This window comes from Giraffa tippelskirchi, chromosome 4 (genome assembly GCF_054371585.1).
Source record: "Giraffa tippelskirchi isolate mGirTip1 chromosome 4, T2T-mGirTip1v1.2.pri, whole genome shotgun sequence".
In the NCBI taxonomy this organism is placed as follows: domain Eukaryota; kingdom Metazoa; phylum Chordata; class Mammalia; order Artiodactyla; family Giraffidae; genus Giraffa; species Giraffa tippelskirchi.
In genome coordinates, this window is record NC_137278.1 from 1102929 (window position 1) to 1122893 (window position 19965).

Below are 19965 nucleotides of genomic sequence, written 5' to 3' on the forward strand. Positions count from 1 at the left end.
ATTGCTCCCGAGGATCTGACCCAAGGCCTCGTGAGCTCACAGAGCAGCGCCTGCATTCAGAGAGAAGGGTCTGTGTCCCTGCCCAGGGTGGTGGCGCACATTCGGCCTGTCCAGAGAGGAGGGTCTGCGTCCCCGCCCAGGGCTGGTGGTGCACACTCGGCCGGTCCAGAGAGGAGGGTCTCCGTCCCCGCCCAGGGCTGGTGGTTCACACGCGGGCCCGTCCAAAGAGGAGGGCGTGGGGGGTGCAACAGATGTGGGGTCCAGCACACAGATCTCAGAGGGGCCGTGGGCCTGAGCCTCACCAGACCCAGACCAGATGAAGTCCACGTCCAGAGTCTAACGCACAGCTCGGCGGCTCACACAGAACTGGGGGAAAGACGCTCAGAGGTGCCGAGCGTGTCAACGTTACCAGATGGGGACTGTGGCGGCTGCCCTGACACCTGAGCGAGCATCGCACTCGTCGTGCCACGGGTGTTAAAGTAGCAACGTCTCAGCAAAAAGACAGAAACTCACTAGGCAGACTCAGCAGCAGGACGGGGAAGTCAGAGCAGAGCTGGCGAACCTGACTGAGGACAGCGAGCAGCGAGGGGACCGGGGAAAGGCGAGCGAGGGTCTGAGGGTGGTGCTGCTGGCGGCCCGAGGAGAGAAGGACGCGGTCTGAAGAAATAGCAGCTGAAAACATCCCCAGATTTGCTGGAAGATACAAACCTACAGATTCAAGAAGCTGAGCAGGACGACAGACCTGGGGACAAGCACACACATGCGGACACGTCTGATCAGAGATGAAAACTGAAGACAGGAGAAAGCTGACAGCGGAGAGGAGACGCACCTCACCCCAGGGGACGGCGTGCGGGGCTGCACGTCCCTCCCAGAGCCCTGGGGCCGCAGGGAGCAGCACTCGGGGTGGGCGCGCCTCGGCTGGACCTCCGCTTCCGACGGGGATTGAACTCGGGCCACGGCAGTAAAGAGTGGAATCCTAGCCACTGGCCCGCCAGGAAGTCCCAGAAGCAGTGAATCTTCTGAGTGCTGGGCAGGGGGCAGCACAGAACTGGGTCTCCAGCAAGGACCTGCTCTGTCGGGTCTGGTGGAGGAGCTCTCCTGACAGGAAGGAAACGTGAGCGGGAGGCGGCGGCGGCAGCAACAGGAAACCCTCTCCTGCGTTCTCCAAACACGTCTGACAACCGACTGCAGAGAAGTCAGTCACCACGTCTGACGAGGCAGCTGACTCACCAGGTAGACAGAGCCTTCCCACACGTGTGCACCTAACAGCGGAGCCTCAGACACACGCGGCAGAAAGAGACGCGGCAGAAGTGACCCTCGGAGAGACCAGGCGCTCCTCTCAGTGAGAGGGAAAGCCAGTCGGTGGAGGCGGCCCCAAGAGGCACAACTGAGCCCTCCCTGGCGGACTCCCAGGGCACTGAGCCGCACACCGGCAAGTCTGAAGCAGAATCGATCCTCTCCGAGTCCTGGAGACTCAGGTCCGAGCTCTCAGCGCTGCCCCTGGGGAGGCGCCCTCCCGGGCTCTTCCTGGGCTTGCCCGCTGTCTCCGGCGCTCTGGACGCAGACACGCCTCCGCCACCCCCCCCCGGCCTCCACGTGGCCTCCCCTCTGTGTGTCCACAGACTGCAGGCGTGCTGGATGGAGCCCAGCCTAATGCCTCACTTCAACTTCTGTAAAGGCTGTCATTCCAAACAAGGTCACATCCTGTTACTGAGAAACAGTACTTCCTAGGTTTTGGGGGACACAATTCAACCCATGACGACTATCAGCCACGCACCTGACACATACAGGATGCTCCCCTCACCCACCGCGGCAGCACAAACAGGTATGGGGTCCTGGGCACTTCCTCCAGCCAGGAGGGATCCCGCCGAAGCTGCGAACCTGTGCTCAGGGCTGGACGGGACGCAGGGCAGCAGGGACGCCCCGGCAGCCCCGGAGATGGGCGTGGGCAGGCGTGTGCCTGTGGGAGCGGACTGGGGAGGCGACAGACGGGGGCCTGGCGTTCAGACCCCCGCCGTGCTCAGCACACCAGGCTCTCCACCCTGGGGCAGCGGACGAGGCCCCGCGGGGGACCCGGTGCACACATCTCACGTGTGGGAGACCAAACAGAGAGACAGAAATTACACGCGTGGCGGAGGACCCGAACCGGCCAGGGCAGCGCCTCGGCCAGCTGAGGCAGCGCGAGGGAAAGGAAGCAGGACTCCACTCTTCTGCAACGTCTCTTTTTAATTAAAATACATACTTCAAAACGTGTGCATGTGTTAGTGAACTCTGGGCACCCAGAGCTTATTACTCTCCATGCTTTTCTGTTTAACTTCTCCAACCAGAGAAGTGAGAGGGACGACGTGGAGGACACCCACTGCGTCACGAGGTCTGTGAGGACCTGGCCCTCGCGTCTCCCAGTCCCGGTCACGAGCACAGCCAGGTGGGGACAGCCAGCGGCCAGGACCTGTGCCCGGCCGGGGGCCCCCAGGGCTGAGGCCCCAACAGGGTCCATCAGGTGCACACCGCGCTCAGGCCGCCTGGGCTCCGTCACTGTCGAGGGGACCCCAAGGGCGGGTGAAGCTGCTCCTGGGGTGACACCATGTCAGGTCCCCACCAAAGACAAAGCCACCAGCACTCTTCAGGCCTGGGGGCCCTGCTCTCCACGGCAGCCCCTGGTGAGACCTGAGGGAGGGAAGCCGCCCAGCAAGCCGTCTCCCAGGAGAACAGCAGACTTCCCTGAGGTCCACGGTGTCTGGGAGCCACAGGACACTCAGGGTGACGTCCAGGGTCACTGCCACCAGGGCCAGAGCCAGGACAGCCCTCGGCACAGAGCTCTGAGGGTTTAATAACGCCTCCCCGCGCTGCCGGGGAGGTCGACGTGTCTCTCAGCAGGGCTGGACCCACTCCCACACCGCAGGGCGGGGCACACGGCATCCCCCGCGTGCAGCCTGGTCAGGCTGGCCCAACAGGGCTCTCCTCTGAGCGGCAGCCAGGCCCGAGGCTGACCCTGCTCTCCTGGGCTCCTCACCGTGGCCACCCTGCTGCAGGCTGAGGGCTCCAGGCCTGCAGGGCACACCCACCAGGGACACACAGCCCCACAGGCCACTCCCGCTCAGGACGGGCCCCTTCAAGACTGAGCTCAGTAGGAGCCCACCCAGCACGGGGCCCCGCTGTGGCGAGAGGCGGCTAGAGCCCCGTCAGGTCCACGATGGCCTTGATGAAGATGGCGTCGTCACGCACGTAGGAGTTCTTGGCCTCCATCTTGGAGACGGGGCAGAAGAGCGGGCAGCCGCTGGCGATGTTCATGTCGCTGACCGGCCTCTGGAAGGAGGAGGAGGTCACGTCGGGCCTGAAGGCGTCGATGACGTGCTCCCGGTTGTTCTGGTCCAGCAGCATCAGGGTCACCTGGGGGAGAGCGCCGGGGGGAGTCACAGCACGCGGGTCGGCGGGTGTGTGCACCTGTGCCCGTCCCGGCCTTTCCTGCCCGCTGACAGAGGCCCGAGGCTAAAGCCGGCACGGGGCCCGTGCCCTTGGTGCTTCTCTCTGACAACACTCGTCTAACGGACCTTTCTCACCAGGAGCTCTCGGCTGCCCCGGCCGAGGAGCAGCGCTCGCCAGGGGGAAGCACCACCCCGTCCCGCGCGCGGGGACGCCACCTCCTCCGCGAGGGCCACGGGGCTCTGCGTCGCCTCACCTCCGTCCTGACCTAGACCCGGGTCCCCAGTTCAGCCCGAGAGGCCCGGCTGCTCGCGCCCCTGGGGCACAAGCTGAAGCAGCCCTCCACGCACCGCGGTGCCGAGCAGCCGTGGACCAGCGGCCTGAGCAGCGCGGCCGAGAAACCACGGACGCCACCCGCTGCCCCAGAGCCCCGCGGCCAGGAGGGCCTCACGCACCTTCTGGTTGAAGGGCCAGCGCAGGAGGGCGTCGTGCGGGCCCCGCATCAGCACGAAGAAGAGGGACAGGTGCGTCCCGCGCCCGGTGCCGTCCCCGTTGAGGTAGGCGCGCAGGCACATCTTGTAGCCGTACCTGCTGGTGTAGAAGGCTGCGGGGCGGGGCGGGGCGGGGCAGGTGAGCCCAGGGCCGGCCTCCCCACCGGCCTCCCCACAGGCGCGCGCCGCTCAGCCCGGGCTCGAGGAGGGTGTCGGCCGCTGGCGCAGACAGACACGGAGCTCTCAGAAACGGGGCCCTGAACAAGCCCACGCTGGCCCTGCCAGCCGGGACGCTCGGGCTGGATCAACGTGCAGCTCGCAGGCCTCCGGGCCGAGGGCCAAGGTCAGCCACCCCCAGTCTGGGCGAGCCTCCCGTCCAACAAGGAGTGGAGGGGTGAGCACTGCACGCAGTGGGGGGCGGCCGTATCAAGAACAAGGTGTGACCCGCAGTGAGGCTGCTGAGGAGCCGGGAGGCGGCCTGGAGCAGACCCCAGCCCGGGGGTGGGGGGACAGGAAGGCCCAGAAGAGCACCTGGGGAGAAGATGGCGGGCGTGCGGCCGGCCACGGCTTCTTGGCGCTTCCTGGAGAAGTCCGAGATCTTCCAGATGAACACGCCATCGAAGGTGGATGCCTCCATCTCGAGGACCTTCTGCTCCAGGTCGGCCATGGCCAGGTCCTTCAGGCCAATGCTCCTCTCCAGCTGCTGCACCTGTGGGTGTGGGGCCGTGAGGATGGGCCTCCGGGCCGCCAGGCCCGTGGAGACCAACTTCCGTCTGGCACGAACGAGCTTCTGACAGACCTCCACGCCCGTCTCCCCATCTCCAGGAGGACGGCCCCTTGCCCAGCGCCTCCGCCTTCCTGGGCTCAGCTGCGCGCAGGTGGGCTCCGGGCCCCCGAGACGCCCCACCCCAGGAGGAAACAAGTGTGTGGATCCACACGAGCACCAGGCGTGTTCCCCACGGCCACCTCCGCTCCCAACCGAAGAAGGGGCTCAGAGGAGCTCTGCTCAGGCTCAGGCAGAGCAGGGAGCCTGCCGGACATCCAGGCGCCACCTCCAAACCCCTGGCTCTGCCACGCCGTGGCCCCCGGCCCGTCTGAAGAGGCCTGGGCACTGTGGGCAAGCACCCCGCCCCCAGCACGAACCTTGTTGCTCAGGGCCTCGATCCTGTCTTGGTCCAGCCGGTGCTGCCGGCCACAGGCCTCCGCCGTCATGGCGACCCGCTCCACCTCCCGGTTCAGCACACAAACGATGTTCTCGAAGGTGGCCGTCTTCCGCTCCAGGGCCTCGCACCTCTGCAGCAGCTCCGCCGCCCTGGACGGTTTGCTGATCTCCCAGGTGCCCTCGCCCTGGCCGAGGAGTGGGCGGCCGTCCCCCGGGGGCCGCCCAGCCTCCAGCAGGACGCCCAGCAGCAGGGCCAGGTGCTCCCGGAGCCTCTGCGCCTCGTGCTCCTGCTGCTTCTCGGTCTCCACCTGCCGAGGACAACAGCGCGCTCAGCCCCGCCGGGCCCCGGGCCGCAGACGTAGGCAGGCGCTGGCGCCTGGAGCGCTAGGCGGCGGGAGGGCAAGTCCCGACACCGAGCTGCCAGTGCCGCGCCCGACACTGCACCCACCCTGTCCTCGAGACACAGACCTTCCTACGCGCCTCACTCGTGTTTTAGGGGTCGGAGGAACTGTTAAAGACACTGCCACACGGCTGGGGGCGGGGGCAAAGTTCACCTTCAGGTAGTCCCCCCGCACGGGTCTGACTCTGCAGCCACGTCCCTTCCACAGCTCCACAGCGTGTGGAGGGTCAAAAGGGCTAGGAAAGTCTAAAACACAAGTAAAGGAATGAAGGTCCACGTGAGGCCCAGCACCTGGGAACCTGGGACGCCTGACATGGAGCCTGTGCCGAGGCCACTGTTGGAGCCACACGGTCAACAGGACATGACCCTCAGCGGGCGGAGAAGAGGCCCTTCGTGCCCTGGGCGCCCCCGTGAGCCGCTAGCAGCCCCTGGGCCCACATGGGGAATAACTAGCACCACATTGCCCAGAAGCAGGAGGGCAAACACAGACCGAGGGGACGGAGGGGGCCCTACCCCCATTTACCCGCAGAAAAACAAAGCAGGTGCTGAGACCCAGCATCGTCAAGTCACCAGGTAACAGCACTGCCAGCAGGCCGCCCCCGCCAAGAGCAGAAGGCTGGGGTGCCCATCTCTACGGGCCAGGCCTGCACGTGCCCAGCCCCTGGGGACACAGAACAGGTGAGAGAGGAGGGCCAGGGCCACGCAGACAGGGAGCTGCCCAGGCCCGAGGGAGCCGCAGAGAAGCTGGCAGGTGCGGCTGCAGAGAGGAGGCAGGTTCAAGGTCCAGAGAAAGTCAGCATGCTGGAGAACAGCTGGGCCGGTGGTTGGAGCGAGATCACAGCAGGGCCACGCAGGCCACAGGAGTGAGGTGGGGAGGGCTAGGGGCCGTCTGGGCAGAACAGAAGCTCGTCCGGAGACTGGACGTGACACGAGAGACAGGAGGGGGATCCAAGACCACAGGGCTTTTGGTCGGAAGAGCCAGGTGAAGCGAGATGAACGGATGGGCAGGGGCGTGGCCAGACGTCGGGGGTGCAGCATGCTGGGCATCCTTTCCACTGGGTGGCCAAGGCTGGGCACCGGGGATCACCGAGAGGACAATGGACAGAGCCGGGACACCAGCGGGCCGGGCTGGAGCAAGAGTGGGGACGTGTCCAGAAGGGCCTCTGCTTGAGAACCAGAAGCCGGGCCACCCACAGACCTAGACTCACCATCTCGGGGCAGCCGACGGCATGGAATCGGCACGGGACTCGGCATCTGCCGCACGTCCGGACGTGGTCCTGAAACTGATGGGCCTGGGGTCAACATCGCTGCACCTCTGCTCCAGCCACTCACCCCTGCCGCCCCAACCAGGTGAGAGTCCGAGCAAGGGTCACTGGACCCACCTGACCAGCCTCTGAAGACTCAGGCCAGACAAGGCCCAGCAAGGTGCTCCCAAAGCTGCAGTGCACACTCGTGCACACGCACACTCACGCTCACACGCACACATACAAACTTGGCCGTGTGTGCGCTTGAAGCCAGCCCAGGATGAGGGACGTCTGAGATCACCTGCGGAGCCTCTGTTCCACGTGCAGGCCTCCGAGTCCCAGAAAGCAGCCCTGCCGGCCTCCCCCTTCACAGCCACTCTAAGGCCCCGGGGCTCTAAGGCCGGCGGTGCATTGGCGGTAGTCGCTCAGTCCTATCTGACCCTTTGGGACCCCACGGACTGTAGCCCTCCAGGCTCCTCTGTCCATGAGATTCTCCAGGCAAGAATACTGGAGTGGGATGCCATGCCCTCCTCCAGGAATCAAACTACACCCCAATATAAAAAAAGGGGGGGATGCTGGTGAAACTCAGGGCAGAAAAGCTCTTGGTCACGTTCACAACCCGAGCGTCGCCACCTGAAACAGTGGATGCAGTTCTCCCCCCGTCTGCGGCCAGGCCTGAGGGACGGAGGCTGGCAGGTCGAGGCGGGGCCCCCTCCCGGCCGGGGAGGGACTCAACCCCCGACACACCCAGACCACACTCTCCTCCCAGTCCTCGCCCTGGAGCACCGTGACGGCTCAACACACCTACGCACAAGTTCTCTCTACAGAGTGACCCCAGATGCTCAAAGAAAAAGGAGACAGACGGACACTGTCAGACGCACCGCGGCTGCCTCCCCGAGAGCAGGCCACAGGGCTCTCGCCCTCCCCCCAGAGCACAAAGGGCTGGAGAGACAACCGGCCACACCGGTCACCCCCAGCAGAGCCAGCAGGGCCGTGAGAGCGGAGCCTGTGAGACCACAGGCTGCAGGAGCAGACGCCGCCCGCCGCCCCGCCCCATCCTCAGAGACAGAGATCCCCAGGGCACAAGGAGCTCCGACACAGGTCGGAACAGCCGAAGCACCAGGTCCCCACTTCTCACGGGCCAAGGGTGCAGACACCGGGCAGTGCCATGGGAGGGGGAGGCGGGAGAGGACACGGAGCCCACCCTCCACCCCCAGAGCGCCCACCTTCTCACGGGTGATCTTCTTCTTGCCGCAGCCGTCGCATGTCAAGGGGAACTTGGGGCAGACCTGCTGGTGTGCCTGCAAGGGGCAAGGTGGACGTCAGAGTCCCAGCCGAGGCGGTGTGCGGTGGGGGGTCTGCAGGCTCAGGACCAGCCCCCGTCTGGCCACCAGGGCCCGGCCAGGAGGACGAGGGAGGGAGATGCGGCCTTGCGTGCCGCCCCTGGCGCCCTCACCTTCATGTCGGCTGGGCAGCAGGGCGCCCTGCAGTGCCGGCAGCTGAGGCTCCGCTCCGGGCACTCGTGCTCCAGGTGGTGCTCCCTCTCGCCCAGGCGCACGAGGCCTTTACATGCCGGGCACTCGGTCAGCATAAACGGGCAGTGTCCTTCGTGGGAGCTCTGGCAATAAAGGGAGCGGGTGTCGCCAGGGTGTTGGCGGGATTCTGGCCGCAGCCACAGCTCTGTCCAGGCCACGGGACCCCCGCACTCACTCCGGCGCCCCTGCTCCAGGGCAGGGATCAGGACCTGGGACCAGCTGGCTGACCCCACCTTCCAGACACAGAGGGACAGTGACGGGGCGCGGAGGCAGGGGGACAGGTTCTTAGAGGCCGAAAGGCAGAAGAGAGGCACCGCGGGCGGGGCAGCGGCCAGAGACCCTCCCCTCGTCCCTCCGGGGCTGAGGCCACGGGTGACGCGGCCGGGGACGTGGGGTCCCAGCCTGGGGCTCCGGAGGATCAGCCAGGCCCAGGCTGTCCCAGGAGAGGCGACAGCGCAGGTGGGTGAGCGGTGGCCAGGCCTTCCCCGCGAGAGCCGGGCCTGCCGGGCACTGGGGTGGCCACGGGGTGAGTGGGGAGGTGGAGGCGGCTGGAGAGGTGAGAAAGGGTGGGCCGGGGGGACAGGCAGAGACCGGGAGAGCCGTCAGGAAACCTGGCGGGACGGGGCACCGGAGGAGGCAGTAAGCAGAAAACGGACATGATGGTTTCTGTGTGACTGCAGTCAAATCCGCATCACATGAACGTGACCACTCCCAGGAGCATAGCTGGGGCCCCAGCCTCCGGGAGATGCAGGCTGACCAAGACCGGAGAGGAAGGCCTGTCCTGGCCCAACCCAGGCCCACTCCACGGCAGCCGCCCCGGGCTCAGGGTTCCAGGCCTGGGGCACGGGCACGCTCAGGGGCTGGGCCGGGGCGACTCCCTCAGCTCCCACTCCTCTCAGATGGTATGGAGAAATCAACAAACACGCCGTCAGCCAGAGTTCAAACCAAATGCTCAGGAGTTTCAGCTCTGGATGCCCCGGCAGGGGCCAGGGCTCAGCACCCCAGCTCTGCGCCCCTTTCAGCATCGACGGCCCCATAGCCTGGCTCCCCCAGGTCCACCCGGACCCTCCTCTGAAACCCCTTTCTCCCTGCTGTTCCCTCCACCGTTCCCTGCCTCTTGCTTCTGGACAGCAGCCCCCAGCCACCCCCACCTGCATTTGGCAGGCGCTCCACCATCTTCTGACTGAACTGGAACATTATCTCACTGGGTTCTTAGAAAATGCTAGACATCACTGCAAGGGAAAAGCTTATTCAAAGGCTACACAGGATTTTCCCCATCTTTCCACACTCTCAGGAGCTCAGCTACAGCCACAGCATTTCCCAGCACGGCCCCAGTTCTGAGCAACCCAGAGAGCAGATGTCTTGGCTCAGGGCTGAGGGCAGGGCCACCATGCAGCAAGGGGGCTGCCCGCACACCGAGGTGGGCCTTGCCCACGGTGGCCTCTCAAGCCAGTGACAGGTTAAGCCTGCACCAAAGGCTGCACTCAGAGACCAGACAGGCCTGCCTCCCACATGACCACCCCCTCAGGGACTTTCCTGAGCTCCCAGGCCCAGCCAGGGACTTTCCAGCCCGCGTGCCTGCAGGGCCGACGGGCCCACGGCTGGCTGTGGTCCCAGGCTCTCGGCCAGAGGCCCTCGAAGCTGCCACCTGCACTGCCCACCGGAGGCAGAAGACACCCGCAAGGACTCGGGGGCTGGGGTTACTCCCCTCCCCCGGGGACCTCTGGTCCCCTCAGAAGGCATCACGGCATCCCCCACCCTCGCAGAGGAGACCCTACCCCAAGGCCTCCTCTCTGGACAGCCCGGGGCAGCAACAGTGCAGGCCTGTCTACAGACGGGGACCCTGTTTGTGCCCCCGCCCCACGGCGGCCCATGGACCAGAGTCCCGCTCCCAGGAGGGGCACAGAGAGGCCTGTGCATCCAGGCCTGAGTGCCTAATCAGAGCAGAGCATACCTGCTGGCCACCTGACCACAGGCTCCTCCACAGACGTGGACAAGCTGTTCTGGCAAAATGCAGACCCCGAGAGCCTGAAGCCCACTAAGCTGAGTCAGGCAGGAGAACAGGAAACACCGCTGGGCGGTGGCCAGGGCCAGGAGCAGGAAGGGAGTTGCCGCTGGGGACCCAGAATCCCAACTCCAGAGCCGACGGCCCCGCCCTCAGGTGGAAACTCAGGAAGCCGGCACTCGCCCCCCGCTGGGAGGCTGCTCTGGGCAGCCCTGGGCAGAGAACAGGTGCCCTACAGACAGCCCTGCAGCCTCGCCATGGGGGCTGTGCGGGCGCCGAGGCCTCCCCCGAGGGCCCCACCTGGGGCCCCGCACACACACGAGCCCCGACTCCTTGGGCTGGGCCCGGCCACTCTGCCCTCGGTCGTGCTCACCTCCCTCAGACCCCGCGTCACAGACCCCACGGCTGAGAGTGGCCTCGGCGTGATGGCCCAAAGTCCCTCCCCGCTGCAGCCTGGCGCGGACTCCTGTTATCAGGACTAGGCCTGCGCCGGGGTATGACCAGCCACAGCGTGGGCACCCCACCCTCAGCAGGTAGTACTGCGAGAGGAGAGCCTCCAGCGGCACTCAAGCCCCAGGAAGAGCACTGGCCCGGCTCCCGAGGCGGCGGCGGGGTGGCAGGCCCAGATGCCAGAGGAAAGTTGGCACACAGGTGCCCCAACCTGCCAGATGGGCCCACAAGAGACGCACCCGGCCACTGCCCTTGTCGCTGGCACCTTGTCAAGACGCCTTCCTGTGACCCCAGGAGTGACAAGCAGGCCGCTCCTGCGTCCTCCAGTGTGAACACCGCTCAGTGGGGAGAGGCAACAATCCCAGCAGCGAGAAAGCTGGCTTCCTGCCCGCAGGGTGCTCAGGGCTGGACCAGGGCCCCGCACCCCGGACACACCAGGACACGGTCTACAGACGGCGAGCTCCCCGGCTCCCGGCCACGCGTCCGGCTCCGGGCGGCCACCCCAGCGGCAGCTGCCCCTCTTCAGTGGAGGCAGACACTGCCCTGGGGGAGGCTGAGCCAGTGCCAGGCAGCCCCTACCTCGTACTCCTTCAGGGTCCCCTTCCAGGAGCAGCCCTCGCTGGGACACATGGCCGGCAGGCTCTCCACCTCCCTGCGGGCAGCATTGTCCGGGAAAGCCTGGGGAGAGAGCGGCCCTCGGGTGAGCCCCTCGCCGCCCGCCCCAGGCCCGGGGCCGAGGCTCGGGCCAGGCTGCCTGTCCTCCGCAGCGGCTGTCCCCAGGCTCCCTCTCCTGCCACGGCCAGCGCAGCACCGACGGCTCACTCACCGAGCTGCTCTCCAGGATCGAGACGCCCTCCTCGTAAATACCCTCGTGCACGCAGGCGGCACAGTTCTGGGGCCCGGAGCTGGAGGAGGGGCTGCGCTGTGAGCCTGCCGCGGAGTGCGGGCAGCCCCCGCCGGCCACACAGACCCCCCCACGGCCCTGGCGCTCTCACGGCCACCAAGCGGGGCGGCCAGCAGGCACAGGGCAGTGTGTGCGAACACACCCCACCGATGGACGCGGGGACCAGGGCACACTGTCCTCCTGAGGACCGGCCACAGCCCCCGCCGCCCAACCCCTCGGGGGCACGGGCACCCAGCGCAAAGGGACTGGGAGCCTGCGGCCACGGTAACCTGACCGCTTCCCACTAGAGACATGGAGGAGCAGAGAGACTGCCCCCAGGAGGCGACCACCTCACCCCCCCCCGTGGGCCCCCCAGGAGGCGACCACCTCACCCCCCCCACGGGCCCCCAGGAGACGACCACCTCACCCTCCCCACGGGCCCCCAGGAGGCGACCACCTCACACCTCCCCCCGCGGGCCCCCAGGAGGCGACCACCTCACCCCCCCCCGCGGGCCCCCAGGAGGCGACCACCTCACACCCCCCCGCGGGCCCCCAGGAGACGACCACCTCACCTCCCCCCGCGGGCCCCCAGGAGACGACCACCTCACCCCCCCCGCGGGCCCCCAGGAGACGACCACCTCACCCCCCCCGCGGGCCCCCAGGAGACGACCACCTCACCCCCCCCCCGCGGGCCCCCAGCTCAGGATGATGTCTGCCCCACCCCCGCCACGGGCCCCCAGCTCAGGACGTCGGCCACCCCACCCCCGCCACGGGCCCCCACCTCAGGATGCCATCTGCCTCACCCCCACCACCTTGGGGCCCCCACCTCAGGATGCCATCTGCCTCACCCCCACCATGGGCCCCCACCTCAGAATGCTGCTCAGGCAGAAGGAGCAGTAGCGATGGCCACACTGCGCCTGGAAGGGTCTGCGCAGCACGTTCTTGCAGGCCGAGCACAGGTACTTGTCCTCTAGCTTGGTCCCCAGGAGGGTCTTGGAGAAGCCGGGCTGCAGCAGGTCCAGGGAGCCGGGAGGGGTCACACTGGCTGCAGCCATGAGCACCGCAGCCCCACCAAGCCCAAGCCCTAAGGGAGAGCACAGCGCGTCAGGCTGGGTCCGGGGACACGTGCAGCCACCAGGGGCCGAGGCCACTGGGCTGTGGGGGTCAAGCCTGAGAGGCGGGATGCTGGTCTCATGCATGCGGGGGCTGAGGCTGAGACAGTGGGCACCCCCGCCCAGGGGCGGTCCTCGTGGCCAGCCGGCCCAGGACCCCTCTCCCAGGCCAGCTGGCCCAACCTGCGTCCGACTGAGAGCACAGCCCTCAATCCTCGGGCCTGGTCACCTCCTTGAGGCAGTGATCGTTAAGTGTGTTTGGGAAACACGGGACAGCTCTTACAAACTCGTCTGCAGGAGGCGCCCCCCGGGCAGCCCAGGAGCTGGCCGCACTGACCTCCAGCCCCAAGACGGCGCGGTCTGCCTGCAGCGGCTTTCCACCCAAACGTGGCTGGCTGACCACACCTCCCGTGGCAGACTGAGCCCATTTCATTAATTCATGGACTTTTACTCCTGTTGGACGCTAAAGAACCACAAAACAGTCTGTTTTTTGAGCAATAAAGAGGGAAAAGGCCCCAACACGTTGCAGGCCTCGACCTCCCCCTCAGCGGTCACAGCTCCCTGGCCCAGAGCGACAGCGCCTGGGAGGTCTCAGTGCTTAAAGCCTTAAAAATCTCATTCCAGTCACATCTATAAACGCACTTTAACCCTTAACCATCATGGAGTGAAGAAGGAAGTGGCAGCCCACTCCACCATTCTTGCCTGGAAAAATCCATGGGCAGAGGGGCCTGGGGGCTGCAGTCCATGGGGTTCCGCGACGGAGCACAGACGCATGAGGGTGGGGAGATGGGCTGGCAGCCACAAACTGGCAGAACGAAAAGAAGAAGAGCCCCAACGGGGACACCACCGAGGCCCCGGCACTCCATCCGAACCACCTGCTGCCGCAGCGCCGCCCGCCCAGACAGCCCCGGCCCCTTCGGACCCCCGCACCCACAGGTGGGCGGCCAACGGCCTTTGTACTCAAGAGTGACAGATGTGAGGGGTCAAATGACAGGAGCCTCCAAGCAGAAGCCAAGCCCCTCCTGGGCCTTCCAAGCTTCCCGTTTATTTTCCAAATCTGACTTCTCTCGAGCAAGGTGGTAAAACACCAGGGGTGCTCCCAGGCCTCGCGCTTAACTCACCCCCCAAAATATGCTCCAAACAGGAATGCGTTACCTTTACACAACAAAGTGACGTTCTGTTAAATGGCATTTCTAGTAAACAAAAAAAATTACTTACAGAATAACTCCAGTTACAGGCAGTTGGAGGACAGGCAAAGCTAACAGGAGACGAAGGAGCTGGGAGGCGGCTGCCCTGGGCCAATTCTGAGGCACCAGGAGGGGTCATGCAAAACCTCAATTTACAGTCAGTGGGTGAGAAGCACAGGAGGCCTTGCCCGCCCACTGCCATCGGAGGTTGGGTGGGGGTAGCCATGTGGGGCCAAGCCCTGAACATGAGGGGCCTGTGCTGACTCCAGGCAGCCAGGACACCGGTCGGTGTCCATCAAGAAACGGAGGGCTCCCCTGGTGGCTCAGTGGTGAAGAGCCTGCCTGTCAATGCAGGAGACACGGATTCAGTCCCCGGTCCAGGAAGAGCCCAACGTGTCGTGCGGCAGCAAAGCCTGAGTGAGCCACAACTACGGAGCCTGCGCGCCTGGGAGCCACAAGAGAGCAGCCACTGCCCTCCGCACTAGAGAAGAGCTCCCACAGCAACAAAGACCCACACAGCCAAAAATAAGTAAATTAATTAATTTAAAAAAGAGAAAGGAATGGAGAATTGCTTGGTGTGGAAAAAAACCACACATTTGGAGTCAGAAACCTTGTGAGTAGCGGAACAGAGTTTTCCATGTAGGAGGGTCAGCGCTACGGGAGGGGAGGACTTCCAGAAGGCAAGCAGTGGCAGTGCGCGTGCACACAGGTGTGTCTGGCTGTACACTCAGGAATCTCATTTTAAAAATAGAGACGGAGCTTGTATTCCCAAAAAATCCAAAAAAGATGGTGAAATTCTTAGTTACGGCACACTCACGCACATTTATCCAGAACCCTGCTTCATCACATTAATGATGGCAGGGCAACCTTACAAATGGGTTTTAACACAAAAGAAGCCCTCAGGTGGGCTGCAACCCCCAGGAGCGGGGGGGGGGGGCACCTGGCACCTACTGCTTTTCGCCATTTCCTTCGCTGCAGGCCCCCTTTGCAAGCCCAGGCCCCACCTGCGTGCAGAGCAGGAGGGCCCGTGGAAGGGGCCGTCCCTGTGGGGAATCACCCAGACCCCAGCTGAGCCCAAGGCCACTGGGCAGCTGGCCCCCGTCTTCCCCCGGGGCGTGGATGTCAGTGAGTCGTCTCAGAAGAGTGAGCTCTGCCCAAACCAACGTCACATCAAGAGTCGAGCGCGCGGCTGCTGAGGCCACCTGTTGCCGGCAGACACCCAGGCTCAACTCAAGAGCCTCCCTCCAGGATGTGCCAAGGCAGGGACTGAACTCCCCCAAATCCCTGCTCCACTGACAGCCGCCCCTGCTGCTGGCAATGCTTGGGCTGCCACCCCCCGGGTCTAAGCTGCCTGCACAACAAACCTCCCGAGGCTAGTTAGGGACTGACATCTCCACACGGTTTGCAAGCTTGGCCCCAGGACCACAGCCCCAAGGGAGCAGTACCATTTACATGACGCCCACCTTCTTTCAAGCTCAACGTGATGCCAAGTGATAGGGCACCAACTCAGCACCCAACAACTGCTGACACTGGAGCACAGGAGTAGACAGCGCACCAGCCCTTCTCGTGGCGCCCGCTCGCAGCTGCTCGTGCTGCCAAGGCACCCAGATTCTTATTAAAAACTGAGGCCATCGATGGGGGGACGCTAGTGACGTTCAGCAATTCTGCCCCTTCGAGGCCTCAGCCCCACCTCCAATGGGTCAGGAAACCCACTAACTCTGTCCACTACCCACTTCCAGAAGCGGGACTTCCCTGGTGTCCAGTGGCTAAGGATCCACCTGCCAATGCAGGGGACACGGGTTCAACTGAGCCCCTGAGCTACAACTACTGAGCCTGAGTCTAGCAGAGGAGCCACCGCAGTGAGAAGCCCCCACCCTAGAGCCCACAGCCAGAGTACCCCTGCTGGCCGCAACTACAGAAAGCCCACTTGCAGAAATGAAGACCCAACAATCCCCCCCCCCACAAAAAAAACAGCATCTGGAACCTGACCACACTGCTACTGCTGGGCCAGGCCACCGTCCACCGCGACGTAAATTACCGCAGGGCCTCCCCAGGCCCTTAAACACGTGATGGGGAGACAGCTCCTCCCTCAGACTCCCAGGCTGCCCAAGCAGGCTCTCGGATTCCCAGAGAGCCCTCACCTGCTCTCCTTGGCACAGGGGCATCGCGGGCCTGGAGGCAAAGAGGAGGGACCCAGGCATGTGCAGGGGTATCAGTGCCCACCCTGTTCCCCAGGCTCCCGCTGGTCACCGGCTCCCACGCCTGGGTCCGGCCCTTCCTCTGTGCTGACCCCCACTAGCCCAGCCATGCCCTCTCCAAAGCAGGGCACCCCAATCCTGGAACCCGCATCGCATCACCCCTGCTACTCACCTCCCTAAACCACAGCCAGGCTACAAGAACACCTGCCCCGAACGCCTCTCCACCACCTGCTGCTCAGAGCCAGGGGAGGGCTTCTGCGGAGCCCGCCTCTGTCCCCCCCGCCGAGACACAGCCCCCTCCATGGAACAGTGACGTGCCCTCCCCCTGGACACACAGACCTTTAGCAAGAGTCCTAGCAGCCCTCGAGGACAGGGCATCGAGCCCAAGTCTGGACTCGAGGATAGACGGATTGTGTGCACCCCATTCCTGGCATGATCCATGGAGCCTGCAGGTCATTTTTTTCCTGGGTTTTCTTCTCTTCACCTTCCTCCCCTTGCCTGTGTGTGTGCCATCCTGCTGTGGAAACCCACCTGCCAGGCTGTGTGTCAGCGCGCACTGGTGCGCTGACCGTGCTGGCAGGTAGGCTGGCATTTCCCACTGCTGAGAGGTGCCCACACCGGACTCAAATAAAAAGGTCTATTCTTCCCCCAAGAAAATACTGTCCCCAGCACCTAGTGATGGCTGTAAATTCTCCGCTCCAGCCCCAGGTTACAAGCACTGCTGGAACAGCCTGCTCCTTCAGTTCCCCAGAGTGAGCGAGTCAGTGATGCACACACATGACCTTCACCTTATCCTGCCACGCACCACGCACGGCGCTGGGCACCCTGAGTGGCACCACCCCCACCGATGCAGTCGACAGGCCAGGGCCACAGGGCACAATGCAGCCTGGGACAGCAGAGGTCCAGAACGCAGGGGGATGCCCGAAGGGCCTGTGGTGCAGCCTGGGTGTCTCAGGAGGTGCCCAAGCAGCTGTCCCCCGCAACAGGACCAGAAAGCACAGAGGCTCCACTCGCAGCGCTGGCCTTCAGGGGCTGCAGCCTCAGGGTGCTGGGCTTCGGTCCCCAGGCGGGTGGGCTGAGGTGGGAGCTGGGCCAGGCTGAGGGGCCGGAATCAAAGAGTAGGACTCCCAAACATGTGAAGAGGCTACTGTCCCTCAGAAAAGGCTTCACAAAAGCACTTCTCAGGAGTTTGTTTGAAATTCAAGCAATAACGAGTTTTATGACACGCAAACTACACCGCAATAAAGCTGTTACAAAACACAAAAACAACTCAAACCACACTTTTGGGCCGGCTGGGACCTCCACCTAAAGCCAGTGACTGAGCTGCTAAAGGCTGTCGCCGGCCCCGCCGCCGGGGACATGTGGCCCCTGAGTCACGCAGGGCCAGGCGCGAGGCCCGGCACGCCCCCTGCCCCGCCAGACTCTGGATCGGCCGAGCGGCGGCCGTCAAGGGGGCAGCGGTCCCCACCGCCGGGTCCAGCGGGAGCCCGCTCGGCGTCCACTGAACCTGTGGCCCCGCACACACGGCAGAGCTGGGTCCCCGGGCTCCGCCCGCCCGGGCAGCTGCCTCCGCTCTGGACCCCCGCACCCGCCCCATCCGCCCCGGGGCCCGGGGTCACCGTCGGGCAAGGCCAGAGCGCAGCGGGGCCGGGGCAGGCGGAGGGGCCCGCGGCGGCCCCGAGGTCGGGGCGCCCGGCCGCACCCCAGGCGGGGCAGGAAGGAGTGCGGGCCGCGGCCGAGGCTCGCGGGCGGCTCGAGGCGCGGGGACCCCGCCGGACCCGGGCCCGCCCCCGCGGACGCCCCGCCGTTCGCGAACCTTCCTGCGCGGGGCCCGCTCCGACTTTCAGTTTCCGGCCCCGAGAAATCCCCTCAGGCGCGCGCCCCGCGGCGTCCGCGCCTCCCGCCGGGCCTCCCGGGTCCGCGCGCCCAGCCACCCCGCGTCCCCGCCCCTAGACCTCGACCCCCGACCCCACCGCGACCCCGACCCCGACGTCAACACTCACCAGCGGTCGCCTCGCGCCCGGAACTGCCTGCCAGCCAGCCGCCGCGGCTGCCGCCGACCCGCCCCCGAGCCCTCCTGACGGCCTAGTGTGGGGACCTACCACGAGCGCCCAGGAAGCCATAGCGAGCGCCGATTGGCTATATTTCTCCCCGCCCCCTAATTCGGACCCGCCCACCTGACGGACTGACACAAGAGCCTACCAGGGGCCTGCAGAGAGCCACAGCAGGGCCTGATTGGCCAGCCCTTTCCGCGCCCCTCCCGCCTCCTGACGGACTGACACTGGAGCCTACCAGAAGCGCGCAGGGAGCCGCAGCGGGCGCCGATTGGGCGGAGCTGCCGCGCCTTGGCTACTTAAGTCTCCCGCGGGCTTAGTCCTGGCAGAAGTCCGCGGTTTCTTATGCTGGTGGCAGTTGTTCACCCCCGAAGGGTCAACTCCAAGCCCAGGGTCCCGGCGCAGAGCTGGGCCCGAGAGTGGGTTACATTCATGAGAAAAAGTACAAACGGACCCCGCCCATCTAAAGGGTGCTGGTGATCAGTCTCAGTCGTGTCCGACTCTGCGACCCCAAAGAGTGAAGCCCACAAGGCCCCTCTGTCCATGAGATTCTGCAGGCAAGAATATTGGAGTGGGTTGCCATGCCCTCCTCCGCCTCCCTGTCTAAAGGGTAGGAGGACCTAAAGGGAGGTCTCCTTTCAGAGCAGTGAAGAGTTCTATATCTAGGTAGCGGCGACGGTTGCCAGACCTTACAAAAATACAGACACTGAAATGTAAGCTTGAAAGCGGTTTAAACGGTGAATTTTATATTAGGTGACTTTTACCACAAAACCAAACCAAATATACATACCTTTGGCATACAACACTCAAGTGGAAACATTTAGAAAGAAGCCGCAGTCTTGACCAGAACACATGACCGCGCCGGGAGGGGCAGGGCACTGCCTCTGAGTGTGCGACCCCAGAACAAGCGTTTCTTATCTGCTGAAGGAGGGTGGGGACGATTCGGATTCTCTCCCGTGGGACACAGCCTTCTAAATACCTGAGAACAGTCTCCTCTGACACCAGCACGGGGGAAAGGGGACGGCTCTCCCCATCTTGCAGGAAGAGACAGGCAAGATTCCTTTGGCAGGTCACACAGCACATTGGGCACCGCCGCTCCAGGGGGAGCATCGGAAGCCAAGCAAAGTGCTCGAGGATGGAGTGAACAAAACCAGGCAGGCTATGAAGCCATGTAATGTAAATGATCCACACGGCATCCAGAAGTACTTTCATCACTCTGCATAAATCATGACTTGTAGTCGGAATTCCCCAGTCCCAAACACCACAGCCCTGCATGCAACAGCGAGGCCACCCTGTGTCCAGCAGGAGTTCTGTGAACCTCGAGGCTGAGTTTGCCACATCCCTGGTGGCTCAGATGGCCAAGAATCTGCTCGCAATGCGGGGGACCTGGGTTCAATCCCCGGGTGGAGAAGGTCCCCTGGAAGAGGGCAGGGCAAGCCACACCAGTATTCTTACCTGGAGAATCCTATGGACAGAGGAGTCTGGTAGTCTACAGTCTGGGGGTTGCATAGAGTCGGACGGGACTGAGCAACTAACACTTGCCACAGGCATCCCTGCCCCCCGCCCCCCACCCTGTCCCCTCCTATGGGTTTCATGAGCCTTTCTCTCAAGGCTAACTTGAGAGTTCTCAGTTAACTCATGGAGCTAACTCATGGAGCTCTCAGGGGTAACGTCTCTTCTCCTAGGGTCTGGGGGGCCGAGGCTGTCATGTGAACCCACGGGCAGCAAAGGGAGGAGGTTCCCCACAGCAGAACTCCTCTTTCTTCAGGGTAAAATCTGGAAGTCGTTCACCTGCCTCTGCAGTGAGTCCCTAGGGAGGCT

The 19965-nt window shown here is 64.6% G+C and overlaps 1 protein-coding gene across 9 annotated transcripts; it reads right to left on the bottom strand.

Annotated features, from left to right (window-relative positions):
- Window positions 1–2208: 2208 nt before the first annotated feature.
- Window positions 2209–18159, bottom strand: TRAF2 (TNF receptor associated factor 2). 9 transcript variants are annotated; one of them, XM_081593465.1, is made up of 11 exons: window positions 18094–18159; window positions 12461–12677; window positions 11537–11615; window positions 11290–11388; window positions 8177–8338; window positions 7947–8021; window positions 6685–6759; window positions 5058–5384; window positions 4446–4623; window positions 3879–4027; window positions 2209–3390 (listed from the first exon to the last, which is right to left on the bottom strand). In XM_081593465.1, the coding sequence occupies exons 2-11, from the start codon at window positions 12646–12648 to the stop codon at window positions 3172–3174; spliced, it is 1551 nt and encodes a 516-aa protein (XP_081449591.1). In that variant the 5' UTR covers window positions 12649–12677; window positions 18094–18159; the 3' UTR covers window positions 2209–3171. The 9 variants fall into 9 exon arrangements, with proteins under 9 accessions (XP_081449591.1, XP_081449598.1, XP_081449594.1 ...); XM_081593472.1 differs by having other exon boundaries at window positions 4446–4617; window positions 5054–5384; XM_081593468.1 differs by having other exon boundaries at window positions 5054–5384.
- Between the last annotated feature and the right edge of the window lie 1806 nt (window positions 18160–19965).

Excerpts from the sequence above, each read along its gene's own strand:
- TRAF2 (XM_081593465.1), bottom strand. The coding sequence starts at position 12,648 with ATGGCTGCAGCCAGTGTGACCCCTCCCGGCTCCCTGGACCTGCTGCAG. Across the intron at positions 11,389-11,536 it reads CGATCCTGGAGAGCAGCTCG|GCTTTCCCGGACAATGCTGC; the intron begins GTGAGTGAGCCG and ends CTCTCTCCCCAG. Across the intron at positions 5,385-6,684 it reads CCGTCGGCTGCCCCGAGATG|GTGGAGACCGAGAAGCAGCA; the intron begins GTGAGTCTAGGT and ends TGTCCTCGGCAG.